Raw genomic sequence first — 18,806 nt, 5'->3', positions numbered from 1 at the left:
ATGCTGGTTGGGTGTATTGTAAGTGTTGCATGGTAATAGCCAGTAGCTTTGGAAGCAGGATAACTCAGTTTCAGTGGATTTCTTGGTGAGATAATAGCACAGCACTACGAGGGAGTTAAAGCCTTTTATTATTCAAAACCTACAGTATTAGACGGTTCCCAATCATGCCCAGGTTAAATGTGCTAACAATAGTGCAGGTGGTGTTATGCAAAAAAGCAGAGAAAGGCGGTTTTAGTGCATGCAAACAGTCAGCATTGTTTTGCAGCCCCGATCCCCTCCCAACCATTGTAATCACCCAATAAATCACATCATCCTTTAAAACCCGAAACCCCCTTTTTAATCCCCTCCTGCTCCTCAAACTGTAGACCTACAAGCAAGTCAGCGCTGAGGGCCTTTGTTCAACTGCATGGGGTGAGATCTGGGTCATGCCTGTACAGCAGGCCGTCCTAAAACATCCTTCACTAAACTAAAGGAGGCAGAGATTCAAAAGGGGTGGATTTTAGTGCATCGTGACCGGCAAGAAAATAATTTCCTCACCGTATAGAGCAGACACTCTGCACCAAATATGAAATAGTAAAGTCTTGGTAATGTATTATGTATCAACTTTCTCCACAACCACAGACAGCCATCATAACACAGCTCAATTAAGAACAATAGCCATGCGATGTCAATAACAGCAGTGTGTCATTCTCATAAAGGATTGTGGTTTTGGCTTCGGAGTTTCTGCTCCTCATTTGTTCGGCTCAAAACAGCAAAAGAAAATACTTACCTCCACTTAGGCAAGTGGCAGCGGTGCCAGATATCCACTGCGAGCGGTTGTCAAGCTCCACTATACTCGAAATTGAAATATGACAGCCCAATCAATACTTCTCTTTCATGGAGCTTTTCACCCACGGCTCTTTTCCAAACTAGTTTTGAATTCTGTCTGCCCCCCCTCCAACCCCCTCCCACCCCGTACCTGAAGGCTGTTTGTGTCTCTGAAGAGAGAAGATATTGTCAGCACGGTCTAATTATCTTGTTCTCTCCAACCCTGCAGGCGACTAAGTTCAGGCAAACTCCAGGATCTAGGCATCTCTGATGGGAGCAAGTTAACACTTGTACCAACAGTTGAAGCAGGATTAATGGTAAGGCTCACCTGGTTGTGTTTGTATTCAGTTTGCACTCCATGTTTATACTTTGCATAATTCATGACTGCTCATTTTAGTCCATTAAAATTGATTTTTCTTTTTTATATTCTTTTGCAGTCTCAAGCATCAAGACCCGAACAGTCAGTCATGCAAGCCTTGGAGAGTCTAACAGAAACTCAGGTAAGAGACTGTTTCTCTGCAATAATCTAACAAACTTAGTATCCTACTATGGTTGCAATCCAAACTGAGCTTTTGTGTGTGTGTTTGCATGAGGATGCATGAGGTTGTAGCTTTTAGGACTGGGACAGTCTCTCCCGATTCGATACTATCACGATACTTTGGCGCCGATTCCATATGTATTGTGATTTTTAAGTATTTCAATGTGATGTTACGATTTATTGCGATTTTTATTAACTTTTTTTAACACTAGATCATGGGAAAAAGTTGAATCATACACTTTTAGGGACTTTTACTTTGAAAAATCTCCAAATTGATACAGTAAAAATTTTAGATTTTCACGCAGCGGTCATTGCTGCGGTTTGTTTTGGTTGACGAATACGAAACGGATATGACGTCACGTTACTCAGACTACAACCACAAAAGCGGTAACTTCCTTCTACCTCCGCATATACTCAAATGAAGCAAATATATCGATTCTGGCATTAAAAAAACCAATCAAAAATAAAATTTGCGATTCATAGGTGAATCAATTTTTTCCCCCACCCCTAGCAGCTTTGTATAAGTGCAGAGCAACACCCAGATATGTCAGTAACAGAGAAAGAGATGAGCTGGGCAGGCTGCACACAAGCCTCTTTGCTCCGTCTAATCTCAGCCTCTTAAACAAGCCAAGCCAAGCTAGACATCCAGTGTGAGCTGTTAGGATATAATAAGCAGCAACACCCCTTGTATCCTAGTAACATCTGTGATAGTGTGTGTCTGTGTGCATGCACGCCGCTGCAGGAAGCCGGTGCGAACGCCGCACAAGAAAGGCTTATTTGCGAGCTGCTGAGAGGACCAGCAGCACATAACACTCACTTCCACCTTTCTGTTTATACCTTTATCTGTGATCTCGCTCCACTCCTCCATGCTCTAACACACACACGCACAGGCAAGTTTCCAGGAAGTGTGTAGTCTCACTCACTCATACACATAGTGCTGGATCATCAAATGACAGCGTTCTCACTCGGTATTAGCATAGGGTTACTGGAAGCCGTAGCATGCGAGCACGCACAGCCCGAGAGTGGGGCCTACTCCCCTTACTTACAGTGAAACGGCTTTGTAGGCCCGCTGAAATACTGTATGCGTTTTGAGTCAGTGTGGCATGACTCACCAAAATGATCAATAGTGAGAGTAAAGCGAAAGAGTTCTCCGCGCTGGCCGCAGAGAGAGCGCGAGCGAGAAGAGAGGCGATAAGGCTGAATGCACACAGGCAGCGGTGTGACGTATGAAACACTCTGCAGCTGACTGACTGACTCAGACCTACTTCCTTTTGTAGCGTTGGGTAATACTGAGATGTACGTAAGTGCATCAGTGATGCGCTGCTGACTGATGTCAAAACAGTACAAGATGGTGAAATAAATGATGCGGTTATCCAGAGAATGATGCTGTATATTAAGTTGAATTTTTGTAATCAGAGGATGTGGGCTAAAGGGAGATAGCAGAGTGTGGTTTGGTATTCCTGCTGATCATTTTCTGGTGGAAATTCTGGTGTATGTGTATGTGTATGTGTGTGTGTGTGTGTGTGTGTGTGTGTGTGTGTGTGTGTGTGTGTGTGTGTGTGAACTCAGCATGCGTCTCGTAGCGCTGACAGCAGATGACTGCGTGTGTGTAGGTGTGTGTAAGTGAAGTTGCCCATCATGTGGTACGCCTTTGCTGGGCAGCCATGAGTGACCGTCATTTTCACCAGACGATAATTCGGCAGAAGAGCAGATTTCTCACACTGCCTTCCTTCCTGTGTCCTCTATAATTCATTATGAGTCACATGCTGCTTTTCTTAAGAATTGCTCGTAGTGCATTGCTGTTGCATTCATATTTATTAGGGGAGGGAATAAACATTTCACCTATATATCGATTTTTTTAATGCCATAATCTATATATTTCCTTCATTTGAGTCTATGTGGAGGTAAAAGGAAGTTACCGCTTTTATTGTTGTAGTTTGAGTAACGTGACGTCATATCTGTTCCGTATCCGTCAACAAAAACAACCTGCAGCGAGCCGAAACAACAAAGCAGAAAACGGCGGAGGGTCCGTGTGGATACGACCTGCACCCTCACATTTTAAATCCCAAGTGGTAAACATTACGCATACAGTAAAGTATGGAAACACTTTGGGTTTCACACATTGACAGGAAAAGCAGAGCTAGACATCATGGCTAAAGCTGCATGCTAACTCTGTTATGGACAGGTAACGTTATCGTATGCGGTAACGTGCGGTCAAGTCAGCCGTCACTCTCATCTTCGTGGTCAAATCGGACAATGACTGATATATTTGACTTCAGGACATCTCTGACTACATACATGCTGCAAATGAAAATTTTTTATGAATTAATGTAGATATTTTCCAAAGTAAAAGTGCCTAGAAGTGTGTGATTTAACCTTTTCCCCATGGTCTAGTGTTAAAAAAATTATACATTATACACAATATCGAATCGCAATACATATCAAAGTATTGTGGTAGTGTAGGAGATAGGTGTATTGTCCCAGCCCTCATACTTATGTGACATTAATTGTAATCCTGCAGTGGGGATGGAGAGAATAAAGGGCGCAGTAAGGCGGATAGCAGGGTAAAAGGTTAAAAAAGGGCATAAAGCTGCTTTAGTGTGTTTTTATCCAGAGGAATTGATTCCTCTTTATAATTCATGAAGCGGAATGGAATGATATAGATTGCAGAGAGATTAAGGATCTGAGTAAGATTAGAAAAATAGGAACACAAAAGCTTTCCCTCATTTCCTCTCTGCCCCCCCTCTAACTCTGGGGCTATCAAAAATCAATCAATGCACTTAGCTCTTAAAAGTGTCTGACATGATAACTGATATGCCCATACACCCAAAAATAGCCTCGGGGGGGGCAGTGGGGAGAGATGTCAGCTGTGGTAGCCGTAGAGAACCCCTGGATCTCTCATAACCTCTCACCCTTCGTCCCACCTGGAGTGATGTGAGGTCTCATTTTCCAGATCGGGTGTTTTGCCGGGAAGTGTGTGTATTCATGGAAGACGGGGCTGAGCGGATCACCTCATGTCTTAGGATTCTGGGATGGGGGGGAGCTAGCAGCTAGCTAGCTAACCAAGCAGAACATGACAGCTTCCAGAGCTGTTTTGGACTTTTTTGCGGAGCGAGTTAGATAGAAAATGTTTTATGGAAATGGAGCCCCGGCAATTATCGAAATGGGATTTTTCTTTTTTCGCTCCGTCTCCCCCCCTTTTTTTCCTCCTTCTCCCTCTCTTGTTTCTGCTTAACAGCTCTCCTAGGGCCCTATAATTTAAATGTGCTGTGGTTTGCAAGTCCGGCTAGCTGCCTCGGTTTGACCGGCTTCTTTAGCAAGGACAATCCTGGGCCGCCTTAATTCCTCCTCTGGCATCTCACTAGACTTTTTCTTTTTTGCATGACATCTAAGCTGTATTAAGCCACTGCTGCTTCCTGACAGCCCATCAAAATACAGTTGCCTGTGCTTCCCCTCTTCTCATTCTGTCTGCTAAATAGAGGTTGTGTGTTCAGCTTACATATGCAGCCGTGCACACACACACACACACACACACACACGCACACACACAGCAGAATTGAAAGGATATATTTAAGAGGATTGAGGATTGAGTTCAGAGAATGAGGAAATGTCTGATCCTGGTAGTAAAATGAATGTATACTTACAAGACAAGCAGTGAAAGGGAAATGAAAGCAATATTCAGGATTTCTGGGTAGACAGTGACATCAGCTCTCCATCTATTGATCTTGGTATTTGACAGAAAGAGAAGGATTATGTGTCCCTCTCAGCACACAGGGACTATTTGCTCATTGATGCACATTGATGTTAGAATAAAAGCCAACCAGGCAGGCAGGCAGGCATCACCCTTACCATCCCCCCGTTGCCCTTCCCCCCTTGCAGCCACCTCTTTGTTCCTGTCTTAAAGCACCAAACCTGCCCAGCTGACAGACCCCTCAAACACACAACAATTGAGGGTCACTCTTTAAGTTTGCCTCTCTCTCCTCCTCCCCCCCCAACCACGATCCCCTTTCATCCCTCCATACATCCATAGGCGTCTGAGTGCAGCTACAGTGGTGCATACTGGTTTTCAAAATCAATCTCCAGCTGCAGCGAGGCTCAGCAGGCTGCACATTGACAAATTTTTGCCTTGAACGCTAACACAGATTGCTTTGGGAGGAGGCTGCGTGTTGCCGTTCCATATGTCCCCGTGGAATAGGCTGTTACATATCTGCTCTACTTTTCTTGCTCCCGCCGACAAGCACCTCCTGTCCTCATCCACTCCCCTCCTCCTCCTCCTCCTCCTCCTCCTCCTCCTCCTCCTCCTCCTCCTCCTCCTCCTCTAGCAACGACATGGCACAGTTTTGTCATTGTGTCTAGAAGCGAGCAGATGCAAACTAGTAGGATCTAACAATCTGTGAGGAGTCACCCCTGAGGTCACCCTCACCGTCATTTCCTCCCCTCCGCCTCCCTTGGGGAGGGGGGTGCCACATTGGGCCTGACAGGGATAGCGATGTATGTGTGCAAGTTCTGGATGAGGATGAGCTCATGGGTAACTCACAGATGAAGAAATACAGGCGAGGATGTAATGGAGGGAAGGAAATCAAAACGAGGGATGTGAGCCCATGATGATAATAATAGTCAAACATTCTGTCATTGTGTTTCTTATGGATGTAATTATAGGGATAATACATGATTCCCCCATTGCTGGGGACCCCCTGGAACCCCCTTAAGGACCCCACTTTGAAAACCACTGGACTAGTCGACTCCTCTTCCAGAAACAGCGGCTGGGTTCATCAGTCAGTCTGGTTCACTTCAGATCGACTGGATTAGCCAGCAGCACACTGAAACTAGCTCACTAGCTAGCTGGCACGTATGCTACAGACTAAAGTTAACAACCTAGCGTGCAATGAATCAATGAAGCGGGCCAACGCCAGCTAGCTCAATGAAGATACTACTCTATATAATAGGGCTGTCAATCGATTAAAATATTTGATCTATTTGAATATTTGATTTAATCACATGATTGTTGATTGATTGACCATTCATAAATATTTGTTAATAATAATATATACATTAACAAATATGCTGCTTTATGCAAATGTATGTATATATTTATTATTGGAAATCAATTAACAACACAAAACGATGACAAATATTGTCTAGAAACCCTCACAGGTACTGCATTTAGCATAAAGAATATGCTCAAATCATAACATGGGAAACTGAAGCCCAACAGGCAGGAAACCCTTTTCTTAAGTGTGCTTTTTTTGTATGACTTAGTGGATCGACCTGGCTATTTTGACCCGTGCTGCTCTGTTCCACCAGCGCCATATGCCTAATTGACTTCATTGGTCTTGGTGGTGGCTATCAGACGTGACATTCCTGGCCTCCATCCTCCCACACAGTAGCCCCACTAGTCACGATGCCTGCTACTTAAATCACAAAAGCTCAGTGTCGCCGGGGAATGGAAAGAAATGACAGTCACGACTCAAATGTGGAGAAATAAGACTCCCCTGGCCGCCGAGCGGTGGAACACACAAAAACACAGACATTAAAAATGGATGTTGCCGTACGCACATGCATGAGCAGATGCATATACACAATAGGACAATGAAAAACCCCCTGCAAAATCCATCTATCCCTTGATTGCCCCACAACACACCTTGATTCCCTCCACCCATCCCAGCACCCCCCCCTCCCACTGTGCATTTAAGCATCACAAAGGGGATTACACAGGTGCAAGAATACTGCGTGATCAGCTTATTAATGCAATTTTCAAGGCCAGGATTTACATGAGCGGGGACTGAATAGGCCTTCAGATCAGCATTGTCTTGTGCTCCATACACAATTTGATTTACACGTCCTGCAACACAATTAATTTCTGTAGCTTTCATTTAGGTAACAACAAAACAAATTACCATTCTAAAGAGCAAAGGCTCCCTCTCTCTTATGCCGCATGCATATAAAAAGCCTTCATTTCAATGGCAGCGTGAAGGACAGACAGGTGGAGCTATAAAAAGGGGGAAGATCCTCTCTTATTGACCAACAAACCGACTCAAGTCATTTTTCAATTCCTTGCACTCCCAAATCCTCAATACAATTACTCTCCAATGATTTCCAGTAGTGTCAATCCTGCTGATTAACTAGCATCGAGATAAGGCGGTATACGGGGTGCAGGGCTGGAAAAAGAAGCATATTGACCATCTGCATCGAGCTGTTTTACACACAGTCATGTGCAGTTCATTGTCCATATACACTATTCTCCATAATCTGGTGGTTTGAGTTAAATTAACTACGAACACAAAGACAACTTCACATTGTTGGGATGCGAACTCCGGTCTCCTGAGTAAAAGCTCTGTGTTTTGTGGTGATTGTCCTGTTTTTTGTGTCGGATCCATTGTCCCCGACGTCTACTCTTTACGGTGTTTCATACTGTTTATATTATAGTACAGCGCCTGACTTCCGCTTCTGCTCCTGTCATAATTACTACGGTTGCTAGAGGTTCTTTTATACCTTCTATCGGTGATCTACCATGTGAATTGATGATAAAAACCTACTAGTGGGCGTAGTAGGCCCCTATTGACCCACATCTATGGTGCTCATAGCGACTGATAACGCCTATTTAATAGCCTGACAACAGTCTAATCGGCTGACTCTTTGCACCTTCACAGTAGCCATCTTTCCTCCATCATTCCCCTCCATTTGCCTGTACCCACTTACTTTATCAAGATGCTATTTCCTTCTTCTTTTGTCGGTGTTGATGATGTTTTTACAAGTACGCACAAATTTGTCTTGCTGGGTACAGAGACTGCTGATCTTTTAAGTGATGCTCTTCTCCACCATCACGGGGATCCTTATTAAACTGCATCAGTCGGCAGGTATTAAAGGCATCCAGTAGAGTGAGGGGAGCGTGAGCAGCAGGCGAACTAGTGAAAATGAGGATATCTTTGCCGTTGCTCGCCTTGAATCGGAGCTAATGCATGAGGGCTGAGAGACGTGTATGGGCATGTGAATCGGCTCAGTGTAGCCGGTCAGTTGTCGAGCGAGGAGTGGCTTTATTTTTGGGAACCTGATCATCCTGAACTTTGCCTTTCCGATCTCGCTTTTCACGCAGCCGATCAAATTCAGCGATGGCCAGCTGGTCCTTTCTTGCTCCTTCCAGGCCCCTCTGTTTCTTATCAGGCAGCGTTACAGACGCCTATCTTTCTAATGGGGGCCTTTGAAGAGCCCCCCGGCTGCTTTTAGGATTTGGGGCATGATGCAAGTCATTGATTTTCCTTTTTTCTTTTGAGAGGCTGTTATTGCATCTTTAGCCGGTGTGCGTCTGCACAGAGACTATCAATAGCGTCCTGGTGCGATCAAAACATCTAGGTCGATAGGCGGGTTAATAAGCAGGTTTTTGAAGCGTACCCTTCACCTGGAGGTTCGACAGGTGAGCTGGAACCAGAATGGCTTCCTCCTCTCAAGGCGTCCCTCTCTCTCCACCCTCCTGTCCCGCCCTCCAATCCTCTATCCTCTTTTCTCTGGCACAAAGCTGCTCAGTTGTTCATGAATGTCAGCTCAGTGCTGCCAGCGCTCTCTATCTTCCCCTCCCTCTCAGCCTCTCTCTTCCTCCCTCACTCCTTATCTCCCTCCCTTAGTTCGCTTAGTGTGCAAAGGAAGAACGACTGCAAATGAGTTCCTTGAACCACAGGGACCCCAATAAATAAAACTGTCAGCCAGAGATGTCGAAAGAAAAAAAAAAAAGAGGGGAAGGAGCCAGAGGCACACTCTCACTGAATATTTCATCACCCACCACCACTCTGACACCCTACCCCCATCGCCCGCATCCCCCATCCCCCCTTCACCATCCCTTTTCCCTTCTTCTCTCATGCCACCCACCCTCCATCTTTTCTCCACCCCCTCCTCCCCCGGCTGCCCCTTATCATATTCTCCCCCATCACTGCATAGCAACCGAAGCCTCCTGCTAAACAAAATAGCACCTCCTGGACCCCGACGACTATAACAAAATGGTTGATGGCGCCGGCTCTGGGGTCAGTTGTTAAAGAGGAGCAATTAAGTGGAACGGCTCTTTATCAACACCTGGATGTCACTGAGTAGACTCTGTCACGGCACCGTCCATCAAATTCCTGGAGTAAAATCATCTTATGCATTTTTTTTTTGCTGCAAATTAGGGCTGTCAATCGATTAAAATAGTTAATTGCGATTAATCACACGTTTTGTATTCGTCCAAAATGAACCTTAAAGGGAGATTTGTCAAGTATTTAATACTCTTATCAACATGGGAGTGGACAAATATGCTGCTTTATGCAAATATATTCAAATATTTATTATTGGAAATCAATTAATAACACAAAACAAAGACAAATATTGTCCAGAAACCCTCAGAGGTGCTGCATTTAGCATAAAGAATTATGCTCACATCACAACATGGCAAACTCAAACCCAACAGGCAACAACAGCTGTCAGTGTGCTGACTTGACTATGACTTGCTCAAAACTGCATGTGATTAGCCTCCTTCGCAACAAGATAGTATGACATGGTTGGTACCAATGGATTCCTTAGGTTTTATAGTTTCGGTATCTATAAGAATTTGCCTTAACGTGTTATTATCGCGTTAACTGACAGCCCTACTGCAAAAGCACACCTTGTTCTTCAGGCTGCATACCACTGCTGCTGCATCAGAAAGAGGACAATGAAAGGCTGGTTTCTCTCTGTCTGCCTTAACACAACAAAAGCGGGGCCCTCCACTCTCCCCGTCTCGTGTCTCTCATAACAAACCACCACAGACGGCCAGAAGAAAGCTCGCCCCTCTCCCTCTCTCTCGCTTTCGCAGGCTAATTTGTAGCCTGCCATGTGGTGTAGGGAGCTCAGTAGGAGTACATGAATTTCATCTTGGTGGTTTTGAATAATCCACACTAGTCATTATAAGAGTAATCAAGCCTCCTCTCTGTTTCTCCTGCTGTCACTGTCGGCCTTTTTCTCTCACTTTCTCTCTCTCTCACACACACACACAGAAACCGAGCGGTGAGGCAAAGGCCCTGTTCAGACTTGACTTCATTCTCCTCGGGATTCAACATATGTACTACAGCGTGAACACAAACCATATTTAGCAAGACAATTGTCCCACACATGGTTTATTTGCCTCCTCCAAACAACTCTGACAAAGTGTAGAAGTAGCCCCTCTCCTGTATGCTCTAGGAGTGAGCACAAATACTTCTGTTTAGCAGCAGTTGCAGTTTCTTCAGAGATAAAAATCAAATGCAAGCAGGGAAGTGAAATACGATCCCAAGCAGTCACTTGAGGCAGATTCTGATGCCAGGTGTTATCTGTAACCGGTCTCTACTGGATGTTGGAGTCTGGATATATGTGGATAAAGGCCTTTACAGACCAGTAAATAAACAACATGAAAATGCAAGAAAATATTTATTATTATTAAATTGTTGTATAGCCTAAACTACTGTAAGCTATTTTAGTTTTCCTTTTAGCGAAATGCCCTGAGTGAATTTGCCTCTGGTAGTCAGTTACGCAGTATATCCGTATATCTCTAGGGCTTTTATTGTGAAAGGTAAGAAGGAAAGGAGTGGATCTGGTCTTTTGTCAGGAGTAATAAAATTTGCCGTCTTGGTTCAGACTACAGACAGTAGGTCTATCATTTTGACTGATTTTAACACTATATTTTCACTAAAAACAACTTGAAGCATCGTGTCAAGAAGGCCGAACCCAACCCGAAACCAAACATCCCGTCGGGCTCGGGTCAGGTATCTACAATCTAATGTAGATACAGGACCGGAGGTCTGAACAGCACCATAGACAAACAGACACTCACCTCCCAGGGGTGTTTCCCCCCCCCAACCATCTTCCTCCCTCCCTTTAACTAAACACTGGGTTGATGGCCTCCCTCAGGGCCTCTGACTATATGCGTGTTCGTTTGTGTGTGTTGTGGGTTGGCAAACTGTCGACTCATTCTCTTGACAGCTGTCAGTCACAGACATAGTCGGCATCTCCTCCTCCCCCTCCTTCTCTCTTTATCCTTTTCTTTCTCCCCCACCCACTTTTAGAGGTCCGCCTCCCCCCCGAGGTGTCAAACAGACACATCTTGTCTAAGCAGGTGACCTTTTATACTCAGGGAGTTTCCTCGAGCCATCTCAGGTAGCGCCCTGCCCTGTTCTCCTCCTCACTTCACACCGCGCCCTGCTGACTTTATTGTCTTACCCCGACAGGGTAATCATGGGTGTGGACTCGACTATCAACAAGCCTTTAGCGTCTGAGTTTACTCTGTGAAAAGGCTGAGTTTCTGTTTATCCTGCAGCATCCTTTATGCTGATTTCTGCTGCTGATTACTTACATGTTGAAATGCAGCCATCAGATCATCCCAACCCCCCCCCACCCTCCTCGTCCTTTTCACCTGCCTCTCCTTCCGTCCTCTTTTTCTACACCATGTCAATACCGATGTGCAAAGGTCACCCTGGCAACAGAGAGGCAGCGGTCGATAGAGAAATAAATAAGCAGAAGAAAAGGGAGAGAAGTGATGGAGGGCAGAGCCTGGTGATTCACAGGGTTAACTACAGGCCAACATCTCACAAGCACACTCCAAAGGCTGCAGGGTCTGGGGGGGAGTGAGGCCTCTGCTCTCTTTTGCTGTCTTTGTATGTATGTCTCTATTACTTGTTTTGTCGTTATTCTTTCGCTCCATCTCCCGTCCTCTTTGTGCTCTCAGCTTTTCGGTGCTGCTTCTGTCTTCCTGTCCCCCCTCCCTCCCTCCCTCCCTTCGTGCCTCTCTGGGGACTGAAAGCACACAGGCAGTAGGGGTTGTTGAAACCCTTTTGGACAGAGGCGTCACCTTGTATTTGCCAGCGCTGCTTGTTTCAGTTTACTTCTATTCGGGTGAGAACCTGAGATGTCATTACTGCAGAGTCTTCAAGGCTTTCTGACCCCAGAATGACTCTCACTAGAAAATAAATGCACAGACTTGAGCAGCGAGAGGCAATACACAGCAACGGAGCCACAGGCGTGCAGGAGAGGGGGGGACAAGAGAACTTTTGTTGTTTAGTGTGAATCCTCCAGCCAAGTCGTGACAACTCCGCTATCCTGTGTGTGTGTCCATCCGGGTCCACGGGTGGGACAGCGAAGGCCTCCACACTTTGGCTCCTATTAGTCGTTGCCAGAGCTCCAAAAATGGGCAGCCCTTCCAGATCCGCCGCGGACAATCGGCCATTCTGTGTCGGGGAGGCAGGCGGGGTGTATTTCCTGGACGTGGGACTGATTTTTCAGGCCCCGGGCCAGACAGAAGGGTGGCCTCTGTCTCTGAGCTGAATGACACTGCTGACTAAGAGCGGACTGAGGGGCAGTGGGAGGCGAGCGAGAGTGGGCGCTATTTGTGTGTGTTTTCCAATAGGTCTCCTCATCCACTGCTCCCCAGCAGATGTAAATAGAGCAGTGTTACAGAATGGTGATTGATTGCATTATGGGCTAATGTGGTGTGTCCGTGTCTCTATGAGAGGGGGAGCTCAAAGCACTGTTGTGTGCATTTTAACTGCCATCCATGGTGCAGACTGTTCATTTACAAAGGAGGAAGTCAATATGCGTGGGGGGAGTTTTTCTCTTTTTGAAAGGCTTCGGCCTTCAGTACAAAATCTGGATGCAGACTTAGTTTGCAAATACCGCTGCACCAATAAATCATGCATGTATTACTTATTTTGTTGGATTTTGACTATTCTGTTAAAGTAATAGGGCTGCCAATCGATATATATCAAAATATTTAATCGCTTAAATTCTCTCTTGTCTCCCTTCAGGTCAGTGACTTCCTGTCCGGCCGCTCTCCCCTCACCCTGGCACTGCGTGTCGGCGATCACATGATGTTCGTCCAGCTCCAGTTGGCGGCGCAGCAGTCCGGCGGACCCCAGCTCCAGCACAGACACGTCATCACCCGGAGCAACGCTGAGGCCGCAATGGGACAGCCCACGACGGGGCAGCCCCGCGTTCCCCACCCTCACCCTCACCCGCACTCCCACCACCACCCCCATCATCCACACACCAGCCCCCACTTGGCCCAGCCTCACCTGGTCCCTTCCTCCCCCACTCCCCCGGGCTCCCCGACCTTCCCCCTGCCCTCCGCGCACCACCAGCCGCTCCCCCCCATGTACCACCAGTCGCCCTCCACTGCTCACTGTAGCCCCCCTACTCCCCCTCCTCAGCCCAACTCCCCTCGCCCGGCCAACATCCCTGGAGGTCCTTTCCGCTCTCCAGCCCATCACCATCACCACCACCACCACTACCACCAGCCTTCCTCAAGCCAACCCAGCCACGACATCGGCCAGGCCAGCCCCGTAGCCCCGGTCCTCTGCCCTGAAGTAAGTCTCAAAAATATTGTTAGTAATCCAAATTGTTGATGTTTTTCTACCACTGTGAAGTCTTTCTTTCACCCTTTTTGTGTTGACGTCATGATTACGACACTGTGTTAGCTGGAGGCAAAACAAAAGAAAGACTGGTGGCAAACACTAGCACTGGGCTAAAGTTACACATTGAAAATGTCATCTTGTTGTGTTGTTGGGTGCCAGAATCGAGATATCACATAGCTTAACTTGTACACTGCTGATGTCATCATAAGCACTTAGCCTGCTCATGAATGAACAATGGACGGGACGGGTTATGGCCGTTTGACCCAAGAGCCATGCACACAATGAATCATCCTCCATTAAACTGATTAGATTAGCGGGATATCCCAGCAGCACGAGGGCGAACTCGTGGTTTACTCAGGTCTGGAGAAGGTTTTGCATGTGATTGTGTGCTTCCAAACCACAGTGCACTTAAGTCACCGGAGTGCAGTCTGCTTCCCAAATACATACAAACAAGCCAACACACACACACACACACACACACACACATAAACCAGGACGGCCACGGCATCCGTATGACCTCACCCTGCCCAATGAGACGTACGAGGGGGAAACGAGGGGAGATAAACAAATTCAAAGAGAGGCAGATTTAATGAATCGGAGTTGGTTTTTCATGCGATCATTAACCTCAACGTTGTCAGCCATTTATCATTAACCTTTACAACCGTTTATTTAACTTTGGATAACTCTAAGACACAGCTGCACGCAAAACACACTCACTCGTCTCCACCAACCACACTTGCTGTTTATGCTTTCTCTACCTCCCCGAGCTCCGGCCTATGGAAAGAGAATAAGAACCAGATGTCAGCGGAATATGTGGGAGACAACAAGAAAAACAGAGAGACGGGCCGGTTTAGTAGTGAGAAAACGGAAATGGCTATTCCCCATTAGGCTTTCACATGCGTGACACACACAAACACAGAGACCTTTGCCCGGGTTTCGATTTCACTCTCAGATGTCAGTTGAGGGATCCAAGTTAAGCTAAGGTGAAGCTGCTAAGTTTGGTCTTTGAGGTATCAAGACATCCTGAATGCTTGAGGGGTATAGTATGGCAAGAAAGCTCCGGTTTCCTGTGGTTTCTTATAACCATCAGCCTTCATTGCATAGGTTACCTACATAGTGCAAGTATAGGTGTTAGTAAACAACCTGAAGTAAAGCTCAGAACTCATTGAGGTATCCTCAGGACAGGGTTTGCATCATGTACTGTGTATATAAGGGCTATAGTCAGAACACGATGTCCACATTTCACAGAAGTTATGCATGAATGACGCACAGTGGAAACCGCTTATAGTGATCACGTCTGTCCGGGTCAAATTGATCACTATAAGCGGATGATTATTAAAACCAATTTTTTTGTTGTTGTGCATCATTTGACATGTAGATTACCATCTAATTGACATTTGTATATCTATTACATGAATACAAAGTAATGAAACGGACCAGTTCGCTATTTACTGGCTCGCTACTTCTGCCTTTTCCCTCATCGAGGGTGAAACGTTGCCGTTTTTGTACGACTCTGCAGCGCGAGCGTACATGCAGAACAGCGTCCCTTTGCTGGGGCTCCTCGTTCGGTCACTCGGTAGCGGCATGGAGGCAGACAGGCGCCTCTTATTCAGAGAAAATGACTTTCCTTTACCTGTTATATCAAAGTGCACGCAGCACAGGTATCCGCGAGGCAAAGTATCAAGGGAGTAAAGTAAAAAAACAAAATAAAAATTCAACTAACGTTAGTCTAACATAGTTTTTAAAATGGTTTTCCATATGTTGTCATGTATAAAAAGACCTAAACTGAACACTGTAAGTGGACTACTTGATTACTATAAGCAAATTATTTAAATAGCATTTCTATAGGAATGATTCTGTCCCAAGCTTTTTGATCCATATAAGCAGTTGATCACTGTAACCGTGATCACGATCAGCAGTTTCCACTGTATGTGTTAACACAGTAATTGGATGGGATTGTGTACAGATGTGTTTCTCCATTCCCTGAAGCCTCACTCTAATGCTATTTAATATTTTCTCTTCCAGGCTAACTGCAGCACCAACAGCCCCACTAGCCCCACTAGCCCCACCTGCCCCCCAACCCCCACCAGCCCCACCAGCCCCGCCAGCCCCGCCAGCCCCGCCAGCCCCGCCAGCCCCACCAGCCCCACCAGTGGCAGCAGTCCCTCAACACGCTCCCGCAAACCTGGCGCCATCATTGAGAGCTTCGTCAACCACGCTCCCGGAGTCTTCTCAGGGACCTTTTCAGGTGAGAGGACACTGAGCCGCCATTAAGATTTATTGCCGCTCTAAGCAATAACGCCTGCACACAGCAAGATCCAGCTGGAAGCCTCTTTTATGAGCATGCTTCACGAAAAACACCCAGAACATTCAACACGCCGTCTGTTCTCAGGGTCTGCCGTGGGCATGTAGGAATGCTTTGACTTTTATGCTTTTTTTATTGAAATCACGTGTAACACTTTATCCGTCTTACTTGCTCCCTCTCTCAGGCACTTTGCACCCTAACTGCCAGGACAGCACTGGGCGTCCCAGACGAGACATCGGTACCATCCTGCAGATCCTGAACGACCTCCTGAGCGCCACGCGCCACTACCAGGGCATGCCCCCCTCCCTCACCCAGCTCCGCTACCAGACCCAGTGTGGCTCGCCCACCTCCCCGTCCCCCTCGCCGCCTCCTTCGCCCCAAGTCGCTGGCATGACGGGCCTCTCTGCCAAAGCTACCTCTGTGCCCGCCAGCAGCCCTAGCAACCCTCCGCCGACCCTTCATCCGCTGGTGCAGTGCCAGAGTCAGATCCGCATGTGCAAACCCCCTGGTGAGTGACTCCACACCGCGCTCCCTCTGCTCACGCAAGCACGTCAGGGACACAAACAGAAACACGCACACCCATTAAATCATTGTGCATCCCTTGAGGCAGATGTTCCTGCAGTCGCTACAGCTTTGGAGGGGTGTGTGTGAGAAACGACTGCAGTCTAGAAGTCATTTTTACTGAGATCTGCTCTTGCATTTGTAACCTACAGAAGAATTAATCGTCACCTTTGTCTTTTCTGTTTCTATTCTCATCGCGGTTAGCTATCAGTCCTGTTGGGATTATTTTGCAGCATCAAACACTTCTTTAAAATACCGACAAGAACAGAAAAGTCAGATTAAAGAACAAAAATGCATATCTCTCTCCTGGGTGTAGAGGCAGAGGAGAAGAGGAAGAGATGGGAGGAGGAGGAGGAAGGGGGGGTCTCCTTAGTAATGCAATTCAAGCTTCTCCAAACCTGTTCAGTCAGGCTTCACTTGTCAGGCAACGGAGTTGGCTTTGTTTTTGTGCGCCAAGGAGATAGGTTTACCCCTTCAAGCCTGGGCTGGGCTATGTTTAGATTAGATTAGGCTTTGGGTGATTTAACCTGCCTCCTTAAAGAAGGGCTGGCTGCAGCTGGGGCATGTACGGGCCGGGGCCGGACAAACCCCGACATACCCATGCCCCAGGGGGTGGGCCTGGGCAGGTGCTGGGAGTTCAGATGATCCTGAGTTTGTTTTATAACCTCCTTGCCTCGCAGAGACACAGGATGTTGAGTGTCAGACAGATGTCCAGAAGCGATAACATTCAGTCAGTGTTGTAAGGTTAGACTGGCTGTGCTGAGAGAAACAGCATTGTCCTCCGCTGCCTCCTTATCTCCTGGTGAGGAAATCTAGCTGGTAGGTTTTGTTGAATAGTGTGGTAGGGAGGGCCCAGTGAGTTATGTTTAATGTTTGAAAAAGCAAGAGCATACATTTCTATTGTCACTCTCTGGCTTTGTCCGTTGTCTTATGACCTTCAGTTGCAAACAGAGTGGAGTGTTTTAGTTTCAGCAGATTGACCGGGAATGTTCAGTATTTCTTTGCGTCACCCTGAGTGCCCTTACAAGTGTTCAGTGAGCAGTTGGAATAACACAGGCTTATTTTCCTAACTCAGGGAAGACCTTTCCTTCACTGTCCCCGCACGCATACTCCCATTTTCTCCACTCTTCCAGATCTTCCCGGGAGACTCCCATTTTGCATTCCCCTCTCCCGGTTTCCTCCCAGGGTCATAATTCTGCCTGTATTTCTCCTGATTTATGACAAATGTTCACACCTTTTTTTTTTCCATTTTCCTTCACTCAACCTGTTCCTGGCACTGATCAGCGTCTATAAGCCCTACTGTTTCCACCCGGACGACAATAGAGCTACAACAAATGCCGTTTCCCGTAGGGAGAGATGTTCGTGACAACGCGGTTTGAGTTGCGCTTTCAGAGCACAGTGGTGCTGTTGCCAAGTTGTGTCTGAAAGGGTCTTCATGAGTGAGAGACGGAGAGAGAAATGGAGAGTACTAAGAGAAAGATTGGTTTATACCAGAGATTCACACAAGAGAGGCGAATTATTAAAAGCAAAATTGAAAGTAGGCCTATTTAACATAAAAATGCTGTTGCAGTGTACTTCATATTTAGCTATTTTCATTCTTTAAAAGTCACCAGGGTGCAGGAAACAAAGACCCCCAGACCCCCCACTATGGTTTTGAAATCCTCCCTATTTTTGAGGTCTCAAGGTTGGCGAGTATGCACTCTGGTCATCTCTCTCTCTTCGTCTACACTCGCCACTGTTTCCCCCTCATGCTGTCCAAAAACAGCCTTGTCTGTAAAATCCATCTCTCTGTCTTCCTCCCTCTCTTTCCACGTCTGGGTTGTGCATCAATACATTGTCTGTGTTCATTTGGCCTTTTAATAGATAGATTTATTCCGAAATGTTGCTCTGAAAAGAATTTGTGAAGTAGAGGGCAGTGAGAGGAGGAGGAGGAGGAGGAGGAGGAGGAGGAGGAAGAGGGTTTTTTTTAAAACCACAACACTAAGCCTCTATTCATCACATGGGTGTTTGTATCCTGTCCATCAGTCTACCAACTGTTCACTGATTAACCGAGGGTGAAGAAGTCCTTTTTCCGACTTTACTGCCTCCGTCCAACTTCCTGCTCACTTCCAGAAAGTGATGCGATTGGGTGACCCGTCCGACCGAGCACAGTTTCGCTCCCTAAGACAATGAACGTGCCGGCGTGTTTGTGTGGACGGAGGCTGCGTGCCGACTT

The 18,806-nt window shown here is 46.6% G+C and overlaps 1 protein-coding gene across 3 annotated transcripts in view; it reads left to right on the top strand.

The window, feature by feature from the left end:
• Positions 1-18,806, top strand: part of midn (midnolin) — a 32,232-nt gene that overhangs the window by 4,987 nt on the left and 8,439 nt on the right. For all 3 annotated transcript variants that reach the window (XM_074635669.1, XM_074635668.1, XM_074635670.1), the window contains 5 exons: positions 1,037-1,124; positions 1,245-1,307; positions 13,120-13,677; positions 15,751-15,973; positions 16,215-16,538. In XM_074635669.1, the coding sequence (XP_074491770.1) occupies positions 1,037-1,124; positions 1,245-1,307; positions 13,120-13,677; positions 15,751-15,973; positions 16,215-16,538 (1,256 nt within the window). The remainder of the gene's footprint in view (positions 1-1,036; positions 1,125-1,244; positions 1,308-13,119; positions 13,678-15,750; positions 15,974-16,214; positions 16,539-18,806) is intronic.

This window comes from Sebastes fasciatus, chromosome 5 (assembly GCF_043250625.1).
Source record: "Sebastes fasciatus isolate fSebFas1 chromosome 5, fSebFas1.pri, whole genome shotgun sequence".
NCBI lineage: Eukaryota > Metazoa > Chordata > Actinopteri > Perciformes > Sebastidae > Sebastes > Sebastes fasciatus.
The sequence above is the reverse complement of the archived record's forward strand: the minus strand, read 5'-3'. Positions and strand labels throughout refer to the sequence as shown.